The sequence below is a fragment of the Falco naumanni genome, chromosome 4, assembly GCF_017639655.2.
Source record: "Falco naumanni isolate bFalNau1 chromosome 4, bFalNau1.pat, whole genome shotgun sequence".
Lineage (NCBI taxonomy): Eukaryota > Metazoa > Chordata > Aves > Falconiformes > Falconidae > Falco > Falco naumanni.
The window spans coordinates 59,860,983-59,887,035 of record NC_054057.1 but is presented as its reverse complement, the minus strand read 5'-3'; the positions used below and the strand labels follow the sequence as shown (position 1 = coordinate 59,887,035).

At 48.1% G+C, this 26,053-nt stretch overlaps 2 protein-coding genes across 4 annotated transcripts; one reads left to right on the top strand and one right to left on the bottom strand.

Moving 5' to 3' along the window:
• Nucleotides 1-1,346: 1,346 nt before the first annotated feature.
• Nucleotides 1,347-16,333, top strand: ARF1 (ADP ribosylation factor 1). Of its 2 annotated transcripts, XM_040590711.1 has the most exons (6): nt 1,347-1,494; nt 9,445-9,563; nt 11,927-12,106; nt 12,770-12,880; nt 13,571-13,695; nt 14,756-16,333. In XM_040590711.1, exons 3-6 carry the CDS (start codon nt 11,959-11,961, stop codon nt 14,915-14,917), a joined length of 546 nt encoding a protein of 181 aa, XP_040446645.1. In that variant the 5' UTR covers nt 1,347-1,494; nt 9,445-9,563; nt 11,927-11,958; the 3' UTR covers nt 14,918-16,333. The 2 variants fall into 2 exon arrangements, with proteins under 2 accessions (XP_040446645.1, XP_040446644.1); XM_040590710.1 differs by lacking the exon at nt 9,445-9,563 and having other exon boundaries at nt 1,348-1,494.
• Nucleotides 16,334-20,571: 4,238 nt separating this feature from the next.
• Nucleotides 20,572-25,973, bottom strand: C4H1orf35 (chromosome 4 C1orf35 homolog). 2 transcript variants are annotated; one of them, XM_040592008.1, is made up of 9 exons: nt 25,873-25,973; nt 24,902-25,036; nt 24,610-24,763; nt 24,470-24,515; nt 23,519-23,601; nt 23,301-23,378; nt 22,546-22,625; nt 21,573-21,713; nt 20,572-21,368 (listed from the first exon to the last, which is right to left on the bottom strand). In XM_040592008.1, exons 2-9 carry the CDS (start codon nt 24,993-24,995, stop codon nt 21,118-21,120), a joined length of 927 nt encoding a protein of 308 aa, XP_040447942.1. In that variant the 5' UTR covers nt 24,996-25,036; nt 25,873-25,973; the 3' UTR covers nt 20,572-21,117. The 2 variants fall into 2 exon arrangements, with proteins under 2 accessions (XP_040447942.1, XP_040447943.1); XM_040592009.1 differs by having other exon boundaries at nt 23,306-23,378.
• Nucleotides 25,974-26,053: the final 80 nt, after the last annotated feature.

Sequence of the window (26,053 nt, the reverse complement as noted above, 5' to 3'; positions counted from 1 at the left end):
ACCCAATTTTTTAGGAAAAGAAGCTTCTGGGCTCACGTCCATCTGTCTGTCTGCCTTCTCTCACCTCTGTGTAGTGTTTTCAACCCCATTTGACAGGGGAATGGAGGTCTTTGAGGCACACATTTCCTATAATCCCCCCCCCATGAAGGGGGAAATCTAGAGATCAGCAGTTTCTGTGGCTTCCCGTTGACTTTCAAAACTCCTTTTCCCATCTTTAATATCAGCCCAATGCAGCACATGACAGCTATTTACTTTAGTTACCCCCAAAACAGAAAGGAAACGATCCTAAATTTACCCTACACACACGCTAACAGTTGTTTCTACATCGACCTCTTCAGCTTTCAAACCATGTGTTTATTTATATATATATTATATTTTTTTCTATGTGTAGTTAAAAAATTGCTCTGTGCTGACCTACTCCCTCCCACCCATCTCAGTATTGTTAAAGTGGAAAAATTAAAAAGGTTTTTCCCTGTGTAAGGAAACTGAGGCACGGAGGGGCTGGAGCAGCACGCAGTACTCTCCATCCTGTGCATCCTCTCCATCCGTTTTGTGTTTTTCAGTACCAGAAACAGTGAAAATTTTACCAAATCTTTTATCCCAAAAGCGAACCCATTTTTGAGCCACCCAGCAAAGGGGACCCCCCTGTAGCCCCATTTTGGATCAAAGGCCCTTAAGGATTTTATTTGACTCTCTGTGCCTCCATAGCAAAAGCGGGGATAACCAGCGGCTGCTGCTGAAGGTGAGGAGCACCCCGGCACCACCGCACGTGCACGAACCCCACTACAGGGTGCACGGCCAGCTCTCTAACATATAGATATATGGCGCGCACATCTCAACGCGTGCAGGCCCCGGGAAGGCGTGTGTGCGCTGCAGCGCATCCCACGAGGCACACACGCATCCCCACGCATGCAGCACTGCGGGGCATGTGCACGCGGCACAGCACCCATCCTGCAAGGCAGGCGCGCACCCCAGCACACGGCCGGGCGCGGAGCGGAGCTGCGCGGGCCGGGCGTGACGCCACTGCGGGTTTCTGCTCATTCTGCCAGGCGACAGGCTGCGCGGCGCGGAGCGGCGCGGACCGGTGCGGATCAGCCCCCCCATCCCCGCCGCCGCACACGGTGCACAGTGTCCCCGGCCCCGCGCGCGCCCCGCCCCGCGCCGCATCCGGTCACGCGCCAGCTGGGAGGAGGGAGGCTGGCCGGGTGCGTGGCCAGGCGGGAGGGCACGCCCCCCTCCTTCGCGCGCGCCTTCCCCGAGCGGCCGCTCCCTACCTCGGCCCCGCCCATTCCCCGCTCGGCCCCGCCCTCCCCCGGTGCCCTCCTCGGTTACCCGTGGTGCCGCGCGCGGGGCTGGCACTGACGTGGCCGCGGAGCGCCGCCATCTTGTGTGCCTGGGCGGAGAGCGGCCGAGAGGCGCAGGGGGGAGCCGGCTCCGAGCGGGACAGACCGAGGACAAGCCAGACCCACTGCCCGGGGCAGCAGCTCGACGCCGGTGGGTTCACCGACACCTTCCCCCTCCCTCCTTCCAGCCCCTTCCCCGCCGGCCCGCTCCCCCGCCCACACCCTGCGGGAGGCGGCGGCCCGCGGCCGGCTGTGAGGCGGCGAGGCCTTGGCGCTGAGGGGAGGAGGCGGCGTGCCCGGGGTGAGCGGGCCCGGTCGTTTCTTTCCAGCCGTCCTTCTCCCCCCACCGCCGCCCTGGTTCGGCGGCTGCCGGCGGAGGAGCGAGCCGCAGGCAGGCCGCAGCGCAGGCCTTGGGGAGCGCGGGCCTGGTAGCGTGGCAGCCCTGTCTGCACACACACACACCGCCTGTGGGGCAGGGTGGCTGGGCCGGGTGAGGGGGGTACCAGCCTTTTCGGGCCCTGCTGGGGAGGCGTGGGCACGGCGGGAGGGGGCACCGCTCCGGCTTCCCGACAGCTGCCCAGGGCCCGGCGCCGCTCCCCCTACCGGAGGCATTGGGCGGGATGGGCTTCTCCTCCCTCCGTTCCCCAACTCGCACATTCCGGCCTCAGGCCTGCCCGTGAACGGGTCGGAGGAGAGGCATTTCCTCGTTTTCCTCCCCCCGAAAACCCTCATCGTAGCGGAGACCTAGTAGCCCCGTTGGGGAAATAGGGCTTGGATGAAACTCGTAGGAGAGGGGTTCTTTTCCTTTAAGCCGTCGGGTGCTGAGTAGGGCTTTTAGTTGGACTGAGGTGGGTGGTGGTAAGGAGTTGAGCTTTAGCCTGGAGCAAACTGCGTTTGCCATCCATGGCTTGGGTTTGATGGTCTAACGAGATCAGTTTTCCTTGGCGTAGCAGCTCCCGGTGGTAGGATATTATATGCTGTCTGAAAATGCTGTATCTTGTCTCTGTGAGTAGTTAACATGATACTTCGGGCTGATAACCTCTGTCTGATAAAATGATAGGCCAGCTATGCGAACCTTTTCACGGAGGAGTCCATTTGCCCCAGCGCAGCATGGCTAAAACTCTGCTGGGTCATAAAACTGCCTAAATGCTGTGTTTGACATTGACCTTGTTGCTTTGCTGCTAGGCTCTTGCCAAACCAAATTCCACAGGTTGATTAGAGTTGCATCCAGAGGTCTTGTTTTGAAATGTAGCTTTGTCAATAACTAAAATGCAAACTATTCATATAACACTTTGAACTTTGTTTTGCAAGCAGCAAGGCTAACAGCACCCCTTTGCAGGATATTCTATTAACCTTATTTTTCAGGCAAAGAAATTGAGTCAAAGTAAATTGTCCAAGGTCATTTAGCAGTATCGTTATTACTATTTTTGCTACTGATTTGGAGCGAGCACTTTGCTAGGAAAAAGGAACTGCAGCTGAACTAGAGGATTGCTACTTGGCTTTTGTTCATGGGTTTTGTAATCAAATGGTTGGTATAAGCACGCATAGCCTTACAGATATAGAAGGGGATACTCTGAAAGGAAAGTTTATGTGGTCGGTATGATGCCACTGATTTCCTCTGTTAAAAACATTTGCAGTGCTGGAGAACCCTGTTGGACTGCTTTCCCTGTTGTAGTAATTACGTTGGGTGAAAGGGTGAGGAAACTCGCCTCACTTGAACCTCTTAAACTCAGTTGCTTTGCCAAGTTTATTGATGCTTCTACTGTGGTAGAGCTTCAGGAGTAAAAATGGCTCAAACAGATGTCATCTCCACTCAGAACAGCCTTTGCTGCTGCTGTGGTCTGTGATATACCTAATAGTTGCTGGATCATGTTTAAAAGGCAAACACCTGAGCGTAAATCGGTCCCCGGTGGTCTGAGGCATTTGCTGAATGTTGAGGATTGCCTAGTTGCGAAATACAGTTGGAATCTGAAAAGGGACTGGGCAGGAGCGGTGCATTTTCGCTCAGTGCGCATAGTTCCCTGTGTGTTAGTCATGCTGACTGAGTCGGGGGCAGGACTGGTCACAGCTTTTCAAGGCAAACAACATGTGTGTGGGAGTAGGGGGCTGGATTGTAGTCCTTATAATTGACCAAATTGTATTGTGCTCCAGTTACACCTGTTTGAAAGCCAGCTTTAAGCAGTAGCATTTCTACTTCTTGCTGAGGTATATTTATCAGATAAACTATTGATTACGTTAACTGCTGGAAGGAGGAAAAGCTCACAGCCCAAGATTCCAGCTGAATTTGCAGTGGTGAAGTTTAAAGAACCACTTTTCTTGAAAATTAAGTTTGCTTTAGAAGTAAGAGCTGCTGAGATGTGTAAAGAAGGACTTTCAAGCAATATTTTTTTTACATGGATTTCAGCAGCTTTCAGAAGGATCTAGGTTGCCTTACAGTGGATAAATTTGGTGAACATAAGTTAACTTTTTCTGGAAAGGAATAGTTCCGATTCTTTTTTTAGAAGTCTTTTGAAAGTTTGCTGCTGGAATGTTATAGAGCTTGTATTAGAGCTAGCACTGTCCTCAGCCATTATTCCCTTTCTTTAACTGATGAGTAAAGAAGTTTATAATCAGCTTCCTACTACAGCAGCTGTTTTTCTGTGTTATTCAGCATTTTTTTCTTTCTGCTTGTGAGTATCCAGTTTTATTTCTTGTTTCTAACACATGCAAACATTGAAGGACTATGGTGCTGCTTCTGCTGATACTTCAATTCTATTAAAACTCTCATGTCTAATATAGCTCTTTTTCATACACTGATCTTGTACCTAACAACTAGCTGCGTAGGCTCTGCTTTGATGTTTCCCCAAACCCAATTTCATTACCCAAGCTCTCATGTGAGTTCTTGCCATTTCTACTATGAGTGTAAATGTTGACTTACTGCCCAGTTACTGGGAATGAATGACAGGTTATTTGGCTTAAAATTTAAGATTTTGAATTTGTGAATTGTTCAGTCTCAAAAAAACCCTGTGCAACACTTACCTGAAAAGAAATGCTTTGTAATAACCAGTTCTCTTGCAGTATACTGGCTGTTTAACAGGTGATTGGGAAGTTGCAGTCCAAACTTGGGTGTCACAACTGCATTGTCGGCACCACTTTATTTCCTGAGCAGCTACAGGCAGTTCGCAGGGAGGTGATGGATGTGCTTTATCTAAAAGCATGAACAGTGGTCTCCTGTACTTTTCCACCTGTCAACCTGTTCTTTAAACAAAATATTTTTCAGACCAGATATGTGTTTTTCCTCTATGTTAGCTTGCATGCAGTTGAGTTACATGTGGTAGTGTATAACTGCTTAAAACAGTTGGAGATTTTGCTGTGAAACAGAAATACCTTGCTTCCTGTGCCCAAAGGTGAGAATAAGGGAGTAACTGATCTGGGTTTTGAGTATCAAGTCAAGCAACTGCCCTCTTTGCTAGATGCTGACTTTTTTTTTTTCTTCTGACCAGTATTTTAGTTGTTCTTGTGCCTGAGAAATAGGCATGACGCCAAAGGAAGTTTTCAGTCTTTTGCCCTTGTGATCTTGTAAGTGGAAATACTTTGTTTTCCTGCCACTCTGAGTCCAGTACTCTCAAGAGAATGTCACAGCATGTGGAAAATGCGCTATCTGGGTAATGTGTATAGACAGCAAGATGTTCAACCTACTTAAAGGTTGAACAGAGGTGCTGCATAACAAGCAGCTCTGTGTTGGGTTTTTTCACCCAGCTTCTCATTTGCAGTCGACTTGTCCTCAGTCTGTCTTGAACCATGCAGTGTGCATCTAGGTGCTCTTTAGTTGGTCACTGGAAGCCTTCAGTGGCGAAGTCCAACTACACCTCTTTAGATGCAAGTACAGTTATATATCTTTAACTTTGATTTCACATGAAGCTTCAATGCCAGTACCATTCCTCTAACTTCTCGCAAAAGACAAATAACAAGGTTATGATTGTTTAGGACACCATTTCCATCTCACACTTGGCAGAAGCACCCCCAGTGTGAAGTGGGGAAAATTATTGCAGTGGTGGGTTTTGATCTCCACAGTTAACACTCCCCTAGTTTTAATGGGTACAACGATACAGGAGTTGGGACTTACTGTTAATGAAGAGCTCTGAGAAGAGGTTCTTGAGGAGGCCTTTTATTACAAGGGTATGTAAATCCAAGATAATCCCTGTGGTGAAGAAAGAACCTGGCCGCCTTGTTAGCTACTCTAACAAGTTTATGTCTAGTGATGTTAGTATGGTCTAAAGTCTCAGTTAATTCAAACCAAAATTATTTAAGTTAAATTCCAGTGTTAAGGCCCCAAAGTTAAAGGGCTTGAGTTGATAAGTAGTTGTCTTTCACTCAGGTTATCAGATGTGGAAGGCCAGTAAACAACTCCTAAAAATAGTTGAATGTAACTGTACTGAAATAGTTCTGTATTGGGCCACCCTGGCTATATATAAAGAAGTGTTTTGATCAGGAGTGTTTTTCGAAATTTGCTGTAACAGAACACTTTACTCTGTAAAGAAATTACTTCAAGTTCAAAACAACACAGCTGTACTTAACCGACTGTGCCTGCTGAGTGGTGATGTGACATACTGTGGTGATAGATTAATCCTAAATTTTAGCAGTGTTCTATTCTTGTTGAATCACTTCTCACATTCGCTTCTAAATAGCGCTTTATACTGTAAAGAACAGGCTGCCAAGTTAGATTTGCACTTTATTTGCCAGTTGTTCTTGTATGTAACACCAGTAACAGTTGTTGAACTTGATGGTGTGTGTGTTTTTTTTTAAAGGCATTCTCACCTCTTGTTTACACACAGATTTGATCTTTTGTGTGATTTTGTTCTCTTGACGACTTAAAACCTTCTAAAATGCTATAAATTAGAAACATACAGGCTAACTGGTGGTATTGGACTGGATTTCAAATCAATACTTCTGTTAAATAAAAAATTGATCAATTTTTGTTCTCCTGTGACTGATGCAACTAGTATATTAATAACAGGTTTGGAATTACGGGTTTGGGGTTTTCCTAATTGTGTTAGAGGTGGAGTTACTGCTTAGGCCAATGTCAAGTAGACTTTCCTTTAAACGAAAGTCAGTTGTCTTGATAAGCGCACCAGTTTTACTTGCCATAGGCATCTAAGCAAATAGAACAAGGTGCAGAAGGCCACTGGGAAGAAGCTTTTTGGTAAACATGCAACTGTTAGGGGTTTTAGCTTGTGCTTTAGCATTAGTATTTTGACTGATGATAGCAGTGTAATGCAGTATGTCATTGGTAGCACCACCATGTTTCTCTCTCCTTGAAACGGGCATTTAAAACAAGATATGAACACTCTAGGGAGATGTGATAGTTCCCAGAGACAACAGATGCCCTCTGTACCTCTCCATCCAGTGTGTTGTGCAGAGAAGGGGCAAAAAATTAAGCCTGTCTTGACTGATGTTAATTGCTGCTGGTATTTTTCAGCTATATAGAACAGATCGCCGAAATGATTGTGCCCAGCAAGTTTAGTTATGCCATTGAAAAGTTATTTTTTCACTGTGGGAGCCTTACGTGGTAAGTGCTGGTATGTAACAGTGAAATAAATGTATTTCTATACTGTGGGCATAATATGACTCAATAATGCATATGGCATTCTCAATCTTAGCCTCTATGGGATCTTAGCCTTTCGTCTACTATGGGATGTGTAAAGGAATGGTGTAAACCTGAATGAAACAGTGGCATTTACCACAACTTGTGGCTCAGTGAAGTTTAAGCACTATGTGGTCAGAAAGAATTTTTCCAGAGGTACGAAATTAAGGTTATGCAGAGATTTCAAGATGTAGCTATACTTTCTTTGATGTGCAGCATACCTTCTGGTCACACTTCTGTGGGATGGCTTGTTAACTAACAGCTCATGCAAGAAGTTTGGAGGTCAGGAAGTGTATTTGACTTCTCAAGATAAGCAGCCTGAATGAAATGACATTAAAATGCATTAACGTACGGTTAAATATAAAATGCTGCAGAAGATTGTGTTCAATGATCTTTGGCCTTGAGATATTCCTCAGAGCTCTTACTCTAACCACCTACAATTAATAAAAGCAAATTCATGTTCTTACTCAAGGGCCATATTGCTTTAACAGACACCGTGCTGTCTGCAATTGCAGACATTCATTCATTTCTAACTCATTACATAGAACCTTTCTGAAAAAGGCTGCCTGTTCTCCTAATTGCTTATCTAAATGTATCACTTACTAGAAAACAGGCAGCTGAAAATACCTTGTTTCCTGAAACAAAACTATAGTCTTACCCAGTGAATGTCCTTCTCGCTGTTTACCAGTGGCAAGTTATATCTTACCTGAACCTGCCTAACAGGTTTTTGCTGCTGTGAGGATCTTGAGGTGGAGTAGACTACTGTAGGGGTGTGCTTCAGGGCTGCGATGGGCAGGGAGAAACAAGAGTCATACAGGCAGTTCAGTTTTGGGGTGATCTGGGTTTGTTGAAGGGGCGGTGAGCTTCCATTTCTAGAAGCTGAAGTCACGCTGTGGGAGCATGCATGCTAAGTGCTGCAAAAATAGTCTGTGCTATTTATTCAAATTGTTCCATTTCATACACAGATCTTCCTACTTAGCCTGATAGATGCCCCTTTTGAAGACGTGCTGAAGTACTATGGGCAGTACTACAGCAAGCCATATTATTTTAAGTTTTCAGGCATTTTATTGAAGTTGTGCTTCTAAAATGATCAGTGCAGCCATTACTGACAACATTTGCGTTGAGGAAAAGAAAAGGTTAAGCTTCAGTATAGAATATAGGCAATGTATTGGTAAGTCTTGATACAGATCGTGAATGTTGAAGATGCCTGAAAAGTGCTGGGATTGCTTGGTTAACCTAAAGGGTCTTAAGCTTCCTCATATTTTCAGACTGTATGTTAGTTCTCATGGTCCAACTAATGGACTGAAATGGGAATTAAAGTAAACAGATTCAGCTCTGAAGTACAGTGGAAGTAATCGCGTGATCCCTCAGCTGAGTTGTATTAATGGGTGGCAGCGAAGTCCTGGGAAGCAGCTCTAAACTGTCCCAGCAGATTCTGCTGTTGTAGTGTCTATGCTGCTTGACAGCAGGAATGGTCTGAAAAGCAGAGACCTGATGGCTGGTCACAGTTGTGGTGATGATTTGGTTGAGGATTTTAATGATACCAAGGAAGGAAATTTAGGTGTCATTTGGGGTTTTATTTTTTGGTTTTGGGTTGTTTTGTTGGGGTTTTTTTTAGATAATATAAGGGAATGAAATAATGGCAGGGGCAGTGTAGGGAGAGGAATATAATGTACCAAACCATGGGAGTAGGGTTTCTTTTTCTGTGGCAAGAGACGAATGTGATTCTAGCTGCAGGTCAGAGGATGGTCCTGCTGATGGTGAAGACAGAGACCCTGTCTTTTGCCTCAGCAGTATCAGAGTCACTGGGGAACCACAACAGCTTGTGGGAGTCCTGCAGATGGGTTTCTCCTAGTATTTTTCTTTTAGACAGCAATGATTCGGCTGCTTTCTAGTCAACACCTAGACATGCTTGTCTTGCAGGTGTGGGCTGTAAACTACATTTCACTGCCTATAAAAAAAAAAATCAGGGCTTTCTGCAATGTCACCTACCCTGATCTACCGAATAAGTAACAGAAGTGGTTTGGATGGTAAGAATGTGGAAGAGAATAAGAAGGAAATGGAGACCAAGTGCTTAAATGCATCTTAACTTACTGTCGTTCATTTAAAAACAAAAAAATAAAAATATGGAGGATCAGGGGTGGAGGGCAGACCTGACCGGAAAATAGCTGCCAGGAAAACAAGGATCTAATGGGGTTCACTACCGTTAGCGCCAAGTGTAACTTGTTCAGCAGACTGCGGCTTCTCCAGGGTGGGGAAGGATGTCGTGCACCTAAATGCTAAGATTTTGCTGTGTTACTTAATTACTGCTATTGATCCAAGCATTTAATAACCTGTTCTACTTTCAAATGTGCAGAAAGGAAAGAAATGCATTCTTCCGCAGGGCTTCTAAGGTCTTCTTGCTACAAAAGTTCTTACACTCATTTTGGAGGGTTACAAGAGCTCTGATGAAAGGTTCAACCCTGACTTGCTTTTCAGATGAAGTAGAAGATAGAGGTAACAGGAGCAGCCAGACAAAAGGAAAGCTTTGCAGCCTCCCTCCCCTCCAGCCCAGTAAGAGTTGCTGTTGTGGCCTGGGAAGTGAGATTTCCTGCTGTGTGAGTGATTTGGATAAATAGGAACTCTAGCAAAACTGTTTTCTCTACTTCCTAATTAACTTTCCTGTTTATACAGCTTTCGTATATTCAAGTGGGAGTTGAATATTCATGGTCATGCTACAGAAATGTGAAGGAAATGGTGGAATAATGGAACTTTTAAACCTTCTGTTTGGTTTTAATTCACAAGCTGCTCTGTCGGGTTTATAGACAGGCTTAATTTTAAAGTTTTGGTAAAAATAAATTTATCTTTCACTCAAGTTACTTCAGCAAGTTGATGTGGTCACTGATGTCATTCAGGAAGTCTGGAGTGGACTTTGAACTTCACTGTGGAGCTCCTTGTGTTAAGACATGTGACTTAGTTAATGTTACAGTGCTTAACTTCTGGGTTAAAAATTGTCTCCAGCAAAACTTCCTGAGAAGAGCAGAACTGCTTAGAGCTCTCCCACTGCTGAGTGAGGAAACCAGACTTCATACATCCCTAGCATAGAGCTAAACAGAGTGGGACAAGACTTTTGTTGTGGTGTGCTTTTTCAGTTCAAAGGTTGGTTTAATGGTCTTAAATCGATACTCTGTAAAGTCTGTTTCCATCGAGAATTTTGCTTCATGCACACAGCTTCATCATGAAATACAGAATATCATAGAATCCTAGAATGGTTTGGGTTGGAAGGGATCATAAAGACCATCTAGTTCCAACCCCCTGCCACGCGCAGGGCCCCCTTCCCCCAGCCCCGTCCGGCCTGGCCTTGGGCACTGCCAGGGCTGGGGCACCCACAGCTGCTCTGGGCAGCCCGTGCCGGCGCCTCGCCGCCCTCACAGGGAAGGATTTCTCCCTCAGCTCTGATCTCCATCTGCCCTCTCTCAGCGCAAAGCCGTTCCCCCTTGTCCTGGCGCTGCAGGCCCTTGGGAAAAGCCCCTCCCCAGCTTCCTCGCCGGCCCCTTTGGGTGCTGGAAGGTGCTCCGGGGTCTCCAGGAGCCTTCCCTTCTCCGGGCTGAACAGCCCCAGCGCTTCCAGCCCGGCTGCACAGCAGAGGGGCTCCAGCCCTCTGGCCATCTCCGTGGCCTCCACTGGGCCTGCTCCAGCAGGTCCGTGTCCTCCTTGTGCTGAGGACCCCAGAGGTGGATGCAGTACGCCAAGTAGGGACCATATATATCTTCAAAAGAAGATTCAAACTTCCTGTTGCACTTTATGTGGTGTGACTTGGTTTACAGGAGACCCATCCTTTGAATGTTACACACCTTGGATACATGTGCTTCTGTTGCTCTAAGCTTGTATTTTCAGTTGGGCTTGGCGTTGTCTTTTTAAACTGACATCCGAGAGCTTCTAGACAAAGCGGTGGTAGATGTGTGAACCGTCACTATCACCATGTAACATCCTCATCAACGCTTCACTGTAAAGCTTTCAGGCTGCTTTTTTCATGCCTTATGTGAACAGAATAATAGTGCTCTTGGTTTCTTTATACTTCTCTTGGTCTGGTTTTTAACTTGCTGTAAACTACGTAGCAGTAAGTTTGGAAAGGGGGGAAACTTGTGGTGAGGTAGATGCTGTCCCAAGGGCACAGAGAGTGTCTGTTAGGGTTGGAGTGGAGAGGCAGTTCCTGCAGTTCCTGAACAGGAAGCTCCTGGTGATGTTAATCACTTCCAAGGGTCCAAGCAGAAATGTTTGCAGTGAAGGAAGAAGCATTCATTTCTAAACCTGCCTCTCAATGTGGCTATTAATTTTCTATAGTTAAATTTCAGTAAATGTGGTTTTGCTTCCTACAGAGGGTCTCCCTGCAACGTTAATTACAGTAATATTGCTTTGTGTTTACGTTGTGTTTGCAGGCTGTTTCAACCTCAAATACCTCTCAGGGTTGAGAGGAAGGAAACTGTTTTGAGTAGGAGAGAATCCAACCTGTATTCTGAGCTTCCTTCGCAAAAGAAGGTCCAGCTATTGGTACGCTAAGCAGCAGAGAGATGAGCACACATCTAAAACTTTAACTGCAGGTCGATTAGAAAAATTATGTTTTGTGATTCACTTTTAGGCTGCAGATAAATTATCCCATAACAACAGGGGACAAAGTATCTGAAGTGGTCGGTTGCCTTGAAAGCAAACCATGAATTTTGCAAACAAAAGTTTGAGAACGGGGTTTAATACTGACATCTATAAAAGGATATTTGTATGATATAAAGCACTCAAAGCAGTGTCATTTTTATGGACACCATTTTGACATGACTGTTCATCTTTGTATTGCTGAAGTATGGGGAAAAATCATGTGTGGTGGTGGGTGGGGTGACTATAAAGGATTCATATTAACTGATAATTTGTTTGGTTGTTGATTATGCCCTGGTAACCGATGAGTGATACTGTGATCTTTTTCCTCTAGACTTCAGTGGCCAGTGAGAACATATCTCAAACATGGGAAATATTTTTGCTAACCTCTTCAAAGGCCTTTTTGGCAAAAAAGAAATGCGTATTCTAATGGTCGGTCTGGATGCTGCAGGAAAGACTACTATTTTGTACAAACTTAAACTTGGTGAAATAGTAACTACTATTCCTACTATAGGTAAGAATTTTTACACTTGCGTAACTGCTTGCTTTGAGATTTGGGTCTTATTGTTCGTAGCAGTATCTTATCTCAGCAGTCACTCTGTTGATTTAAGTGACTTGACTCTCAGAACAAACACTTGATAAAACCATGGTATGAAGATGGCACAGCCAAATGTTCCAGCATGAGAGGAGATTATATGACTGTGTTTTTTCACTCCATTCCTTCTCTTCAGTCACTTGTGGAACAAGCTTTTATGGGCCACAGAAGGGCAGTCCACGCTCTTAAGCATGTTGTGGTGTCAGGCAGATTAGACTGAGAAGCAGTGGGTGTCACGTTTTTTGAGGATCACTGTGAGAATAGTGTGACCGGAGACATACCTTATTTGCAGTCCTTAAAGCCCAGGGTGTTTTTGATGCAACATAGTTTGCTCTGTATAAAATACTGCTGCTCAGGTAGCAATTACAGCTGCTGTTCATTAGTTTGATTGGGGTGGGAGCAGGAGTTCCAGAGAACCCATGTTTGGCTGCTTTGAGGGTTTCAGTGTAGATTCTGTATTTAAAGTGGATTTAAATTCTAAGATAACTTTTTTAATGGCAACATTCTGAATGACTTGGTCAATACAATAGGTCCAGGGCCAGCTACATTTAACTGAGATTTTTGCCACAATTTCTGTTTTAGGTTTCAATGTGGAAACAGTAGAATACAAGAACATTAGCTTCACAGTCTGGGATGTAGGCGGTCAGGATAAGATCAGACCACTCTGGCGCCATTATTTCCAGAACACACAAGGTGAGTCCAAACACTTAAAATCACAGCTTTCCAGAATCTAAAAGGTTCTTTTTAAAGTCCTTACTAAGTTTTTTGGGTTTTTTTTTTTTTGCAAAGGGACGGAGTGGGGTGGGGAATTACTGATTATTATTATAAAAGGATGTGTTTATATGCTGCTCTGGCTCTTCTGTTAAGCTAGTGCAGGTTCAAAGAGGGATGGGATGGGAAGAAATCTAGAAACCAGTCTTCCTTGTCCATCAGACTCGAAGTGAGATCAGAATTTTGCTTTTCTTCTGTAAGCATCACAGCGCTCTGTCTTCACTTCAAAGCCAAGTCTTTACTACAAGCTCTAACAGCCCCATGAACTGAGAGTCTGTCATTTCTTCCACTGCTGTGCCTTTATAAATGCATGCATTTGAGTCCTGTCACAGGATTTCAAGAATTGCTACTCACTGGAAAATATCAAGTGGTTTGTGTAGATGAAGCACACAAGTTCCTAAAACACGAATGCAAACTAACACTCGCTTTCAGCAAGAACAGACTTTCTTTCGATCATGAGATGACAGTAATAATTCAGTATATATCAGAAAAATACCATTTCCTTGTTTTGCATTATTTTCTCTTTAATGCTTAGTTCTGACCTCCATAGGTATTTATCATTTGTAAATAACTTCTGGTGTATGCTTATTTTGATTGTTTGCTTATTTTTAGGTCTGATTTTTGTGGTTGACAGTAATGACAGAGAACGAGTGAATGAGGCCAGAGAAGAGCTTATGAGAATGTTGGCAGAAGATGAGCTTAGAGATGCTGTTTTACTAGTGTTTGCTAACAAACAGGTATGCCCAAGAAAGGTGTCTTTCTGTAAGAACTTTTGAAAACTTACAACATATTTGTGAGTGCTAGATACTGAACTTGACATTCATGTTTTCAGTGTAATAATAGATAAGATCACAGTAAACGTCCAGAGTTGTTGAGGACAACAAACCCATAGATTAAATTAGCCTGTTCTCATCTGAAAGGAGCATCCTTCTAAATAGTCCTGGCTAATAGAAGTCCTTGTATTTTCAGTTTTAAGGAAGAATTCTACCAGTTTGATTTTAAAATTTTTTTTAAGGTTGGCTTGGCTCAAGTATGGCACCCTGCTCAAGCTTCCTCCAAACAGAGAGGAAGGCAAGAATGCCAGAACCTCCCTGAATTCTTCAGTTGGAGTGTTTGAAGGCACTGCTGGTGTTGGTGAAAGCACTGGGCTGACTTTTAATGTACTTGTATTGCCTCTAGGCCCAGCTGATAGTTCTGCCTTTTATTGCTTGTAAAGGCCTTGGCAGCTTAAACCCAAATGTTGAGGGTCTTAACTATGACTTGTGAATTTACAGAAGGATTGGCATCCTGCTTTGTCAATTGCACAGGCTCTATTGGGAAGGGTAAAGAAGCTGTAAGTCTTGTCTAGGAACAGGAAAGGTAGACTATAAACAGAAGCAGTACTAAGCCAAGTACTGCTTTGTGACAAAAGTTGATCTTAAATCGTAACTGCAGCTGCAGAAAAACATTTCCTGAGTGGAAAGTGAATGAAACAGACCTTGAATTGTAAGCAGTTTGGGGTCAACACTGAGGTGCTTGATGACTTGATCCTAATGTCAGCTGCCTGGCTTCTGCTTTCTGAAGAGGAATATTCCATAATACGTGCTTTTGATCGTGTTGTTAAATCTTTGAGACTTTGTCAGTTTAGGGAAAATAGCTTGAATATAGAAGTAATCCAGTGAGTTTTTCTGAGAGAAGTTCTAAGAGCTTTTGACTTTCTTTTAATGGTTTCAAAGCTGATGATCAAAAACTGTTTAGGGAGGCAGGCATTTCTTGTCAGCAACTGGGGGAGAAAATGACTCTTCTTCCTTCCCTCAGGACCTGCCGAATGCGATGAATGCAGCAGAAATCACAGACAAACTTGGACTGCATTCTCTTCGTCACAGGAACTGGTATATCCAGGCAACCTGTGCCACTAGTGGAGACGGTCTCTATGAAGGACTGGACTGGTTGTCCAATCAGCTCCGAAACCAGAAATGAAACCATAAACCTTCCTCTTCCCTCTTTTTCCACCCCTCCCTCTTATTTCCTCCTATTCGCCCTTCGCTTTACTCTAATGTGGCAAACTGTGCTACTTTGTGGTATTGAGTGCCGGAAGCTGTTTTCATTTCTTTTGTCACAGTATATATTGCATCATGCTGTAAATGTGGCAAATACAAGCCTGAAAACAGTTAGGTTTCTTATTTAATGTAAATAGTTTTTGTTTCCAATGAGGCAGTTTCTGGTACTCCTATGCAATATTACTCAGCTTTTTTATTGTAAAGAATCAACTCACTGTTAGTACTTGGAAGGGATTTAAGTGGGTTAACATAAGGGTTGCCAGTGGTCCTTGTGCAGTAGAGCTGAATACTATCTCAGTTGGGTTGTGAGATCTGTGAGATCCATTTTGGCGGTTGGTTTTTAACCTGAATTCTGTATTTTTTTAAATAGTCAAGGAAAAGTAAAAACACTTCAACATACAAACGTTTGACATAGCTTCTGCTGTTCTAGTTCTAATGTGGTGATTTTTGATTCTTTTGAAATGCTGAAGCAATGATCAACACTCAATTAGCTTCATCCGGTTAAAAAACAGGTCACAGCTAATAGATCTCTGGCTCTTTCTGTAGCTCATAGTATGTGCTCATATTTGTTCATACTTGTTAAAAGGTTTGTCGGACCTGGTTTAGATGAGCTTGCAGACTCATGCTAAACATCTGACTTTTGGTTCAGGTGAGATTTATTGCTTCCATTGAACTTGAATAATTTCCAGAAGTTTAGCCTGTCGTATTTGTCAAAAGTGTTTTGTACTTTTCTTGTGTGTAAACCACTCCAGAAGGCAAACTTTTCCACAGAAAGCACAGCCTGTACTAGACCTAAGCTCTATAGGCAGAAAGTACTGTACTTTAACGTAAGAATTGCCATGAAAAACACCAAACATCTATGTATAGTGTCTAGGAGAAAAAAAAAAAAAAGCATGAGAGTTTGGAGAGTCATTCCACTCTAGAAGTATTCAATCCCATTTTGGAACAATCCCATATCTGTATATGTGTGAAAACCCTTGGCATCCCTCATACTGCAAGGTTCAGATTTGCCATCAGAAAAAAAGACCTCTTTACTTTTCTTTTGTATTTTGATAAACACTGAAGAAGCTGGAGCTGTTAAACTTTAACTTGAGGAACTATCAGAACTGGTTTATTTAGTGTTGTGGAAACCTTTATTGCTTTCAATACACAATTAGTAATCAACTGTTTTGTATACTTGTTTTCAGTTTTCATTTCGACAAACAAGCACTGTAATTAAAGCTATTAGAATAAAATCTCTTAACTATTTCATGTTTTTTATGCCTTGCTGTTCATTTGATCATCTTGGCAGAATCATAAAGAAATACTTGTTGAATAAAAAGTTTCATGAAACTTGCACTGGTATCATGTTGTTTTGTATCATCTTTGTTACAGTACCGTGTCCTTAGATGAACACAAATCCAACCAGGATTTTGCCACATGACAATTTCAGGACATCGCCTGTATTTTCCAAATAATGTGTGGTCCCTAGCTGGACTGCTGTGGTGAGGAGGTGGGCAGCAGTTCTTCGGTGCTGTTGGCTGGGGGTAGTTGGCTTCTGCTGCAGTCCCTTCATTGCCTCAGGGGCATCTGTTGAACTTCTTGAGTAGTCCCATCACTTCCCAGAACAGATTGCTTTACCTGCTGATCCCACTTGATAATAGGATTGGTGGACTAGCAGTTTTGGGAGGGGGGGGGGCGGGAATGGAAGTCTGCCTTCCTAAACATTTTGTTTTGCATTTATTCTGTTCTGCAGTCCTCTCTGGACCTGGCACAGAGCTCCTCCCAGCTGATCACCCTGCCTTCCCCTGTCAGCTACAGCTTCTCTTCACTGAAGGTCATGCTTGGGCTGCTGGCCAACTACTTGGCTGCTTTCCTGGCCGGAGTTGCAGCAGATTCCCCATTACACAGGCTGGAAAACTGTCAGATGAAAGGTGCATTGTGCAGGTTAGAGAGCGATCTCCCTGGTGCGGAAACCTGGGGCTTCGGGTGGGTATCAGAGGGGACAGTGGCTGTGCCAGGAGGAGACAGGCTGTTGACTTGGCATCTGCTTTCTTGGTGTCAAATGAGAGCTGGCCTGTTGGATGATCTCATGATATCTGTTCAACAGATTACACTTCTTTTTGCTCCCCAGGTTTTTGTTTCCTCTCGGAATCCTTCAAGCAACATGGCAGCTGCTTAACGTGTACGCACAGGCCAGCCCTCGTGCCGAGCCTCAGCGCATGAAGCGGGTGTCTCTGCCCTTCTGTCTTTCAGCTGCGACAGCTGCAGGGGGCTCAGCTTTTTCCAGGATTCCCGGCAAGGGCTGCCTGAGCCCCGTGTCTGTCGTTGGCGCTTGTCTCTGTAGTAGAGGGTAAAGAGTATTGAGCAAACAGGGGGATTACAAAACTCCTGTAAGTCAGGTTATTCTTGCCTTGAATTTCAAGCTCTGAATCAGGATGTTTGTGTGCCTAATAGGGCAGGACATCTATTTATTCCTGTTCTGGGTGGGAATTGAAGGGCCAGCTCTTCTGCTGGAGTCACTTTGTGCCACTGAAATAAGCAGAGCCCCCCACTCATCTTTTGTCCCCCACCCCTAAAAAGGTGGAAGATCTGTGGTGACACGGCACCCTGACCCCAGCGGCAGCAGAGATGCTCCTCTGAAGCAAAACCTGGTTTTTACCTGAGGCGTGTCGGCACGGTGTCCAGCTGCACTGCAGATTCAGCTCCTCTGCACAGAGTTTGCTGCTGGCCAGGGCTGGAAGGAGGAGAAGATGGGGAGTGTGCTGATGTTATCTGAGATCAGCATGTGTCTGCTGGGGCGGCACAGGCTTTGCTCTGTTCTGGGCTCTGCCAGGCCCCCGGGGATTTTAGCCACACATCCAGTGGGCAGAAGGCAGCTTGGGCCTGGGAGAAGGGGTGAGCAGAAGCACTCGTTCCTTTCGGCTGGGCCAAATGCTGCAGCTGGGATGGTTCTTCCTCAGTTCACTCAGGAACTGGTGCAGCAGCTCGGTGGTGAGGTAGCTGGGGTGGGGATGGGGCCAGGCTCCTTCACCCCCACTCAGCTCATTTTTATCTCGTCTGTATTTCTCAGACTTGCTCAGATGGCAGTTCTGTTCTGAGTATGAAATAGGCACAGGCACCCCCTTCAGACAGCGCGGGGGGTAGGACCTGCTGCCCGGTTCCTCCGTGTGGGGTCACAAGTGGGGGCTGAAGGAGAGGGTGCAGCCAGAGTGACACAGACCACTGGGGGGGTTAATCGCTGGCCCTCCCTGTGCTCATTCACAAGCTGGGGGGACAAACCCGGAGCCCTCTCTGTCCCCCCTTATCCCCATGAGCTGTGCTGCTCCATCCATCCTGTGTTCCTGGGGTGGGTGAAGCTCCTGTGGTCCCATGAATGGTTTCACAGGGCTTGTGGAAAGCAACGGGAGGAGAGGCTGAGCTGTGGGGTCGGGGAGGGTGGCTCACAGTGTGAAGCATGGCTGTGCAGCCAGGCGGTAAATGGGGGGTGACTTCTTTGCAGGTCCAGGAGCAGAGAACAGAGGCACAGCCTCTGGGAGGCAAGGGCAAAGCTGGGGAGGGGCAGCTCTCCAGGCCAGGCTGAACCATGCCAGGACAGCCATGGCACAGCCCCTCTGGCACCCGGCCTGGCATGTCAACGCCCTCTGGCACCAGCTGCCCCTTCATGATGTGTGTGTGCTCAGAGCTGGGAGTGCAAATCATCCCAGCAGAGCCCAGCCCACTGGGAGACATAGGCAGGGGAAGTGGGAGCCCGTGGAGGGAGCATGACAGAGCAGGACGCTGGTTTCTTTGCTTCTTGTGGTGTTTCAGCTCTCCTTAGTTCCCTTTTCAGCCTGGAGCTGCCAGCACTGAGTTCCCGTTAAGCACAAGCCTGCTCCACCATCCCCACTGCTGCCCTGCACTGGGACACTCCCAGTAAGCACTAGTGGCAGCCTGGACCCCCAAAATCCCCAGGAAGGTGACCCTGAGTTCAGTCTGATGAGTGCCAGCAGTGTCAGAGCCTCCAGCCAGGGAACACCTGGGCTCGGGGCTATCCCAATTGTGCCACGTGGCTTGCACGTGGACAGTCACTCAGTGGGTCCCTGGGCTGCATCTGGGGTGCAGCTGCTCAGACCAAGAGAAATGACCCTGTGACCTTGCCAAGAGGGTTGTCAACCCCCAAAAAAATCTGGGGGGGGGCAGAGGTCACCAAAGCTTGCAGTTGTTCTGCAGCATCTCCTGCTGCCTGCATCGGTGGGGTTAAGCACGTGCTTGCAGCCCGGGCGGGGAGCGGGACAGAAGGGCTTTATTGCAGCTCATCACCCCGATCCCGCTGTGTCCCCCCCATGAATGCTGCCCTTGTTGGACAGGGCAAGCCTGGTCCCACCCTGCACCGCAGCATGGCTCCGCACCCTGTCCCTCCTGCCCGGCTGCGGGCAGGGCAGTGGTACAGCCGGCGAGATGGCAGAAGACACCCCCAACGCTGCCAAAGCGCAAACCAAGGCCAGTTGCCAGCCCGAGGCTTTTGTCCGCCAAGACACACAAAACCGCCCTGTCTTAAGCAGGAGAAATTGCATCATTAATTACACAAACGAGGCCCTTGTGCTTGGCACGGCCACTCAGTCAGCCGGCGATGCTCCAGCCCAGAGTTGCTTGGGACAACCCCTTTCCATTTGGATCAATATTTCTATTTATTGATGTAGAATTCCCCTTTCTCTGTGCACCAAGTACATAAATACTCATGTTTTGAGGTTTAAAATCCTGGATGGGAATGGAGCTTGCTGCTCCCTGCCATGGGGTGGACACGACCAGGGCAAATGTCTACGGAAAACGCCCCAGTCCCATCCATCTTCCCCTCAACAGCTGAAGAACTATTTCAGAGGTTCTCTTTGCAGCCACTGATTAGGGCAGTTTACTTTTTTTAATCCAAAAAAAGTTGGGTTTTGACCAAAAGGAACATTCCATCACCCTTGCCCACAGCTGCCCGAGTCACAAAGCCCCTGATTTTCCCTGATCTTGGGCTGGGAAAGCACTCATCCCTAGGGGAGGGGCTGCTCTGTCCCCACACAGGGGATACTGCCAGAGGACCCCATGGCATGGACATCCTGATTTATGCCACCCCACAGGAATTTGGGGAGATGGACCCACCTCTGCTTCATGTCCCACCAGGGAGACAGCAGCTCCTACTTGGGTCTCCCTAAATTAAAAGCTTTTGGGGATGGGAGGGGTGAATGTCACCTCAGGGCAGCCTGGCCAGGGCTCTGCCCTCTCCTGGGAGTTCCAGGTGGGATGTCCCGAGTGCTCCCCTGCTTGTGTGTGTGCCCTATGGAGACTATGTGATGTCCCACGTGGAGCACCCATCACCCCATGGAGAGGACATCAACCTACAGAGAAGACCCATGACCCTTGAAGAGCACCCATCACCCATGGAGGGCATCACCGCTCCATGGAAAGCATGTGTGGCCCCATGGGGAGCACCCATCACCCCATGGGGAGCACCCTTGCGACATAAAGAGCACCCGTCACCCCATGGGGAGCAGAGGTGGCCCTGTGGAGAGCCCCACAGCCTGGCCATTGTAAAGCCATCGGCTCCAAGATGCAAAACCCTCCCAGTAGTGAGCGAGTCCCCACTTTTATTTTGCAGCTGATGAACATAAGGGAGGGTTTAAGGAAAGAAACTTCTTCAGCTTCTTCACTGGCAGTTACTTGAGGCCATGGAAAGAAGGCATTAAAAATACTAAAATAATAATAATAGCATCCAAATTCTCTTCACATAAACATGAAGCATCTGCAGCATTCCCAGCATCGCAGCCAGAACCATCCCAGCACCAGCACCCACTCACAGCATCCTCCGTGCTAAATCACACCTGGATAGATGGATCCAGGGAGCGAGGAGAAGGGCGCCCGGGCACCTGCTGCCCCCCCCCCCCCCCCCGCCCCGGTCGGGGGCAACGGCGAAGGGAGCAACGGCGAGGGGAGCTGCGGTGCTGCCCCAGGTTGGAGGCAGGAGCTGCGGGCAGGGAAGGGGCAGCTGGCATCACAAAACAAAATGCCTTGTGCCAGGCTCAGCCCTGCAACTGCAGAGCTGCAGCTTTTTTAATTTAATAACCTTAAAAAAATAGATAGCTTAAGTGAAACCCTGGAAAAACACCGGGTTCCCTCTCAGTCCTCCGCATCAGCGTTGCCTGACCCCATGGGACGAAGGGGACCTGCTCCTGCTCCTCTTCCTCCCCTTGCGCCGCGGGGACCGGTCCCGACCACGGCCGTCCCTGCTCCGGCTCCACCGACGGGCAGGACGGTGCTCGGGGCTCCTGCCCAGGTCCCTGCTGCTGGCAGAGGAATCTGTGTCATGCCGACGCCGGCAGCCATGCCGCGATGTCTCGGGGCACTGCTGGGTTTTCCTTCGGTGGTGCCTACGGGGATGGAGCGATAAGTGACAGCAGGGACATCAGGGAAAAGCTAATTCCAGGGATGAAAAAGGGATTTTGAGAGCCAGGAGAAGCTGACAGGGCATCCTGATGCCAGCCATCACCGTGTGGCTCTCCTGAATCCTTCATCCCATTTTCCAGTGATGATGGTTCATGTCTAGGGTTCAGCGCCCAGCCCAACCCAGCTACCTCTCATCCTGGTCTGGAGAAGAATCAGAGGACGTGGGGGCAGCATCCCTCTTGTGATGCTTGTCCTTCTTCTTCTCTTTCTTATGTTTCTTCTTTTTCTTCTTCTTTTTCTCCTTTTTGGATTTCTTGCCACCCTCTGGACTGCGAGGAAAAGAGCAAGCAGTGAGGATCCCTATACTGCACATCCCTCTGGCTCCTCCAAACACATCCCCATCCTTCCTTCCAGCTGCATCCCACCATGTCCCTCCCTGATGAAAGAGAAGCTCCCAGGAAAAAAAAAAAAAAAAAAAAAAAAAAAAAAAGGAAGGAAAGAAAGGAAGGCAAAGCAGGCAGAAAAGGAAGGAATGCTGAGAAGAAGGGGAAAGAAGAGGGAACAGCGAAAGAGCAAAGAGAAACAAAAAACCACAAAAAAACCCAGAGAAACAAAAAGAAACAAAGTTGAAACAAAAAAGAAACAAAGTTGAAACAAAAAAGAAACAAAGTTGAAACAAAAAAGAAACAAAGTTGAAACAAAAAAGAAACAAAGTTGAAACAAAGTAGAAACAAAGTTGAAACAAAGTAGAAACAAAGTTGAAACAAAAAAGAAACAAAGTTGAAACAAAGTAGAAACAAAGTTGAAACAAAGTAGAAACAAAGTTGAAACAAAGTAGAAACAAAGTTGAAACAAAAAAGAAACAAAGTTGAAACAAAAAAAGAAACAAAGTAGAAACAAAAAAGAAACAAAGTAGAAACAAAAAAGAAACAAAAAAGAAACAAAGTTAAAACAGTCAAAACAAAATTGAAACAAAAAGAAACAAAGTCAAAAAAAAAAAGAAACAAAGTCAAAAAAAAATAGGGCAAAAGCAGGGGCAGTGGGGGCATGGGAGGGGGCGCAGGCAGGCACCCCCCAGCCCACTGCCACACCCAGGTTCCACAAACCGTTCCCCCCTCACCGGCCATCCCTGGCGGTTTCCCACCAGCAGGGTCCCCTCACCATTTCTCCTCCACCTTCTCCTCCTTCTCCTGTTTCTTCTTGGAGCCAGACATCTCGGGGCTGCTGGAGACTTTCTGGTGCTGGGGTTGGGGGAAGGGGAAATACGGAGTCAGTCTGTGAGCCAGCAGCTCTGAGTTACAAAAAAAGAGGCTTTCTCCCATTACAAATTAAATTTGAAAAAAATAAATAAAATTGGAAACATCCAAATTAAAAATTACAGCTGGGAAAAAATAAATAAAAATTATTTTTGGTAAAAATAAATAAATTTAAATGTGGAGAAACTAAAAATTAAATTATGTTTGGAAAAATACAAATAAACACAAATTTAATTTGGAATAAAATAAGAGTAAATAAAAAATAAATCAAATTTGGAAAAAAAACTAAAATACCCGCAAGAGCTGCTTTCAAGTTAACAAATTATCTCTGTGCACACAGGGAACGGGGAGCTTTTGCAGGTCTCTGTGCTACAACCACCAGCTTTGTTTTTAAATAAAATCTCCTGAGTGAGGGGCAGGGCTTTCTGCCCTTCCTGTCTTTTATGAAACTTCAGGAGGTTTAAAAATGTTGTTTCTTAAAAGAATTAAAATTAAATTTCTTAAAATAATTACATTTCTTAAAATCATTCAACTAAAATTTATTGAAGTAAACCTATTAAAAGAATTAAAATTAAATTTATTTTAAATAATTACATTTATTAAAATAATTTAAATTTATCTAAAACATTAAATAAATAAAAATATTTATTAGGCTGGCACTGTACTGTGAAGACGGAGAGCCCCATCTTGGCTGCCTCCTTGTCCTCCTTGGAGAGCATCACCCGGCCGGCGCTGCCACTGGGGAGAGACATTGCCACGGTGAATCACAAAAATAAAAGAAAACCACAGAAAAAACCGAGAGAAATGGCAAAATTAAATCTAATTGCCCTGAAACGGGGTGGTTTGGTGTGGGACTCCCCCCACCCCGTGAGCCGTACCTGGAGCTGCCCAAGCCCACCACCCGGTCCACATCCTTCTCGTCGCGCTCGGCGCCGTCCCGCTTGCACACCTCAGCCAGGTCCTGCAGGGGGAGAGCAGCCCGTGTCCCCCAAACCAGCAAAATGGGGGGGGGGACACTGGGAGGGGCTGGAGGGGGGGGGGGGGGCAAGGAACCTCGTGAAGCCGAGCCAAGGCAGGGGCAGGGTCCTGCTGGGGAGGGGAGCCCCCGGCACCAGCACAGGCTGGGGGTCACTGCTGAGAGCCGACCTGGGGCTGCTGGTGGGCAGCAGGTTGCCCATGGGTCAGCTGTGTGCCCTGGTGGCCAAGGGGCCAGTGGGGTCCTGGGGGGGTGTTGGGAGAAGCGTGGCCAGCAGGTGGAGGGAGGTGGTCCCCCTCCTCTGCTCTGCCCTGGGGAGGCTGTGTCTGGAGTGCTGTGTCTAGTGCTGGGCTGCCCAATTTGAGACTGGGAGCTACTGGACAGGGGCCAGCAGAGGCTGTGAGGATGATGAAGGACGGAGGATGGAGCATCTCCCTGCTGAGGGCAGGCTGGGAGCGCTGGGGCTGCTCAGCTGAAGAGCAGACTGAGGGGACCTCACCAATGTCTACAAGGATCTTCAGGGCGAGTGTCAAGGGGACAGGGCCAGGCCCTTCCCAGCAGCAGGACAAGGGACAACAGGCACAGGCTGCACCACAAGAAGTTCCTTCTGAACATGAGAAAGAACTTTGAGGGTGACAAACGCTGGCACAGGCTGCCCAGAGAAGCTGTGGGGTCTCCTCTGGAAGCATCCCAACCTGCCCGGATGCGACCTGCTGCAGCCTGCCCCAGGAGAACCTCCTTGAGCAGGGGGTTGGACTAAGTGGTCTCCAGAGGTCTCCTCCCACCCCCACCACACCATGATGCCCTGACACCACACAGCAAAGCCAGGGGGACACATGTCGCCCCCCCTTACCTCCTTGCTGAGGCCGGTAGGCTGCCTCTTCACATTCTTGTAGCCCCTATAGAAACAAAAGTGGGTGATGCAGGGTAGTGGGGGATGATGCCTCCCACCCCTTATTTTTCGGGGGTTGGGGGGTGTGTGTGCAGACTCACAGGGCTGCCATCATGGCTTCCTGCTCAGCCAGGCGGACGGCGGCCAGCTCTTCCTCGCGGGACACCGGGGGGGCTGTCTCCTTCTTGCCCTTGGTGTACCAGGTCAGGTCCTTCCCCTTCTGCCACCGGCCCACCGGTGCCATCAGGGAGTTCCCTGTGGGGGACAAGACACCCCCCCAGCACCATCGCACCCAAACCCCTCCATGTGCATCCCAAAACCATGTCAGGTGGACAGGGAGGATGGGGATGGGAGGGACGGGGGGGAGGGGACACAGCCAAGGTCAGCCCTTACCCAGGTAGTTTTCACGCTGTTTGTCTGTCTTGACATCCTCCCAGCTGAACTGGTCCTGGCCCCCCCGGACCCCTCCTCGGGATGAGCCGAACATGGTGCCGGACCCAACGGTGCTGTCGGGGAGGGGCTGGTGACCTGCAAAGGGATCAGCCCTTGGTTTGCCCCCCCCTCCAGCTCCTCTGTTTGACCCTGGGGGGGCTGATGGAGGGGGGGAAATGTGCACCCCCTGCCCGCGGGGCGGGGGGGAGGGGTAAGCAAAGCGCAGGGGGCATTGCACAGCCGGGGAGGGGGGTTTGTACCCAGAGGGGCGTATGGCTTGGGGGGCGCACAGCCTGGGGTGGGGGAAATTGCCCAAGGGGAGGTGTCAGCGTGGGCGTGGGGTACGGGGGGTGGGGTGGGGTGTCATTCCCCGGGGGAAATTGCACGACCTGGAGGAGGCGGAGCGGTGGGGGGAATTGCACAGCTGGAAGGTGGGAATTGCACGGCCCGGGGGCGGCGGGGGGGGTGCGTGGTCATGGGGGAAGAGTTACACGGTCGCGGGTGGCATGGCCTGGGGTGGGGGCAGCTACTGCCCGGTCGGGGAGAGTTGCAGGGGCTGGCGGGGGGTTACGCAGCCCCCGGGGGTGCTGCACGGCCTGAGCGAAGAATTGCATTGCCCGGGGGGGTGTTGCATGGCCGGGGGGGGGGGGCGGAAAGCACGGTCGGCGGGTGGTTTGCGCTGTCTGGGGGGGAATTGCACGGCTCGGGGGGCGGCGGGGGGATTTGCATGGCCCAAGGGGGAAGGAGTTGCAGGGTCGGAGGGGGGTGTTGTCGCACGGCCCGGGGGCGGCGGGGGTTGCATGGTCGGAGGGGGCAGTTGCAGGGCCCGGGGGGTGTTGCACAGCCTGGGGGGAGCTGCATAGCCTGGATAGGTGGGGGGGCTGCTGCACGGCCAGGGGACGGACGGACACCCCACCCCCCCCAGCACGCACCTCCCGCGCCGCTCCGGGCCCCGCGCGCCCGGCCGCTACCACCGCGCACAGCAGGGCGGGGGGGAGGCAGGCCAGTCCGGTTTGCGAAGCGGGCTGTACCACCGCACCACCGAGCGCGGGGGGGGGAGAGGGAGGAGCCGTGGCGCTCCCAGTGGTGCCACCCCAGCTACGACCTGAGGCA